Consider the following 1,719-nt stretch of genomic DNA (forward strand, 5'->3'; position numbering starts at 1 on the left):
CTCTGCTCCTGCCCAGTCCTCTGCTGCTGGATGTCCTGGTGCTTTCCCAAAGCCCCTCGGCCAGAATGCTGGGGCCAGGGTGCTGCTGGAGGGGTGTTTGGTGCTGTGAAAAATAACTCCTTGGCTTGGGATCGGGTGGTCCTGAAGGGACAGGAGCCTCTCCTTTTGTGTCCCCACACTGGGACTCCGCAGCAGCAGCTCAAAGCCACCAAACGGGTTCCAGGATTTCCCCGGGACAGGGTCACCCCATGCCAGCATCCTGCAGAAGATGCCCTGAGAGCAGAGCGGATATTTCAGGATAATGAAAAACAGAAGATTGCTGTTACATTCATGGAAGATGTGTACCTGAAACGGGCAGCAAGGAGAACCAGACTGGTTTGGGGGTCCAAGCCAGCTCTGCCATTGCCCCCGGGCCAGTACGACCCAGCTACAGGTCCCTGAGGCCACCCTCCCCTCTCCTTGGGGTGGCCGACCTGCACATCCTCTGCCAGAACACCTTAATGGACACCTCATTAGTTGATTACCGGATTCCTAATCCCACCGGCTCCCGAAACCCCCATCCTCCTTGGGCAGCAGTGGCAGCGAGGATGCTGAGCATCCCTGCACCAGCGCCGCATCCCTGCATTGGTGACAATCCATCTTCCTGAGGTGGGAGCAGGAGTGGGGCACTAATGAGAGCACTAATAAGGGCACTAATAAGGGCATCTAATGAGGAGACTGAGCAGGGACCGGGTGGCTGCTGGCGGCACAGGGCTGCCCAGGGATGGCTCATGGATCAGCTCGCCCCTGAGGAGAGCCCACAGCCGACCCGGAGCGTTCCAACAGGCACGCAGGCGAGGAGATGGCTGTTTGTTTTCAGATTATTGGGAAAGGCTCCACTTGTCAAAGAAATGATTTCGTCGTATCTATTTATCCAGCTCTATTCCCTGTCTACTGGCATCTTCACTTGCTCTCAGTGCAGACATCAGCCTTTACTTTGCCAAGTGTTAGCGCTGGGCAAACATCCTCCGCATCGATGGCTGGGGCTGGGGAAAATGAGCTGCTGGTAGAGGAAAATTTGTTTTAATCCATATTTCTCCATTCTGCCCACCCCTGTGTTCCTGGCAGGGCAGAGTGAAGGGGCTGGGTTATTTTACCATAGAATTCATCTCTTTTTGGAGCTGCTCTGCTCAGTTTCGAGGCCGGCAGGAAGGAAGAGGATGGAGAGGAGAAGCCTCGGTGCAGAGCCACAGCATCCTTTCCATCCATAGTGGGTGTTTCTGGGCTTTACCTCCCTTTCCTTGCAGCGTTCGCAGGGCCACGTTGTACCCAGCGCATGTGTTTCTAAAGCAAAAACGAACAAGGCGCATGGCTGCGCGCCCCTATTTAGGGGAAAAAATCAAAAGAGAGGGGTGGGAATTGGTGGTGGGCTCAGCCCTGGCTGGTTCTTACCCCCCTCTCCTCTACCTTTCCGCCAGCAAGATACATCGGCTGCTACGTGGACAACACTCGCCGGCGAACGCTGCGCGGCGTGTCCTTCTTTGACTACAAGAAGATGACAGTCTTCCGTTGCCAGGACAACTGTGCCGAACGGTAGGGTGGGAGACGGGCACCACATCTTCATCAATTCCCACACGCCACCACTGTTTCTCTGCTCTCACAGTTCCCTGCCCCGGCTGCTCCCCTCCCCTTCCTTTTTTCTTTACATTTATGTCATTTTTTTATTATTATTATTTTTTT

General features: G+C 54.7%; 1 protein-coding gene across 1 annotated transcript in view; it reads left to right on the forward strand.

Moving 5' to 3' along the window:
• LOC104164275 (WSC domain-containing protein 2-like) overlaps positions 1-1,572 on the forward strand; it is a gene marked incomplete at its 3' end in the record, with an annotated part of 6,447 nt that extends 4,875 nt beyond the window's left edge. The window contains exon 2 of the mRNA XM_009703557.1: positions 1,458-1,572. Coding sequence (XP_009701859.1) covers positions 1,458-1,572 — 115 coding nt within the window. The remainder of the gene's footprint in view (positions 1-1,457) is intronic.
• Between the last annotated feature and the right edge of the window lie 147 nt (positions 1,573-1,719).

The sequence above is a fragment of the Cariama cristata genome, unplaced genomic scaffold, assembly GCF_000690535.1.
Source record: "Cariama cristata isolate BGI_N322 unplaced genomic scaffold, ASM69053v1 scaffold23637, whole genome shotgun sequence".
In the NCBI taxonomy this organism is placed as follows: Eukaryota; Metazoa; Chordata; class Aves; order Cariamiformes; family Cariamidae; genus Cariama; species Cariama cristata.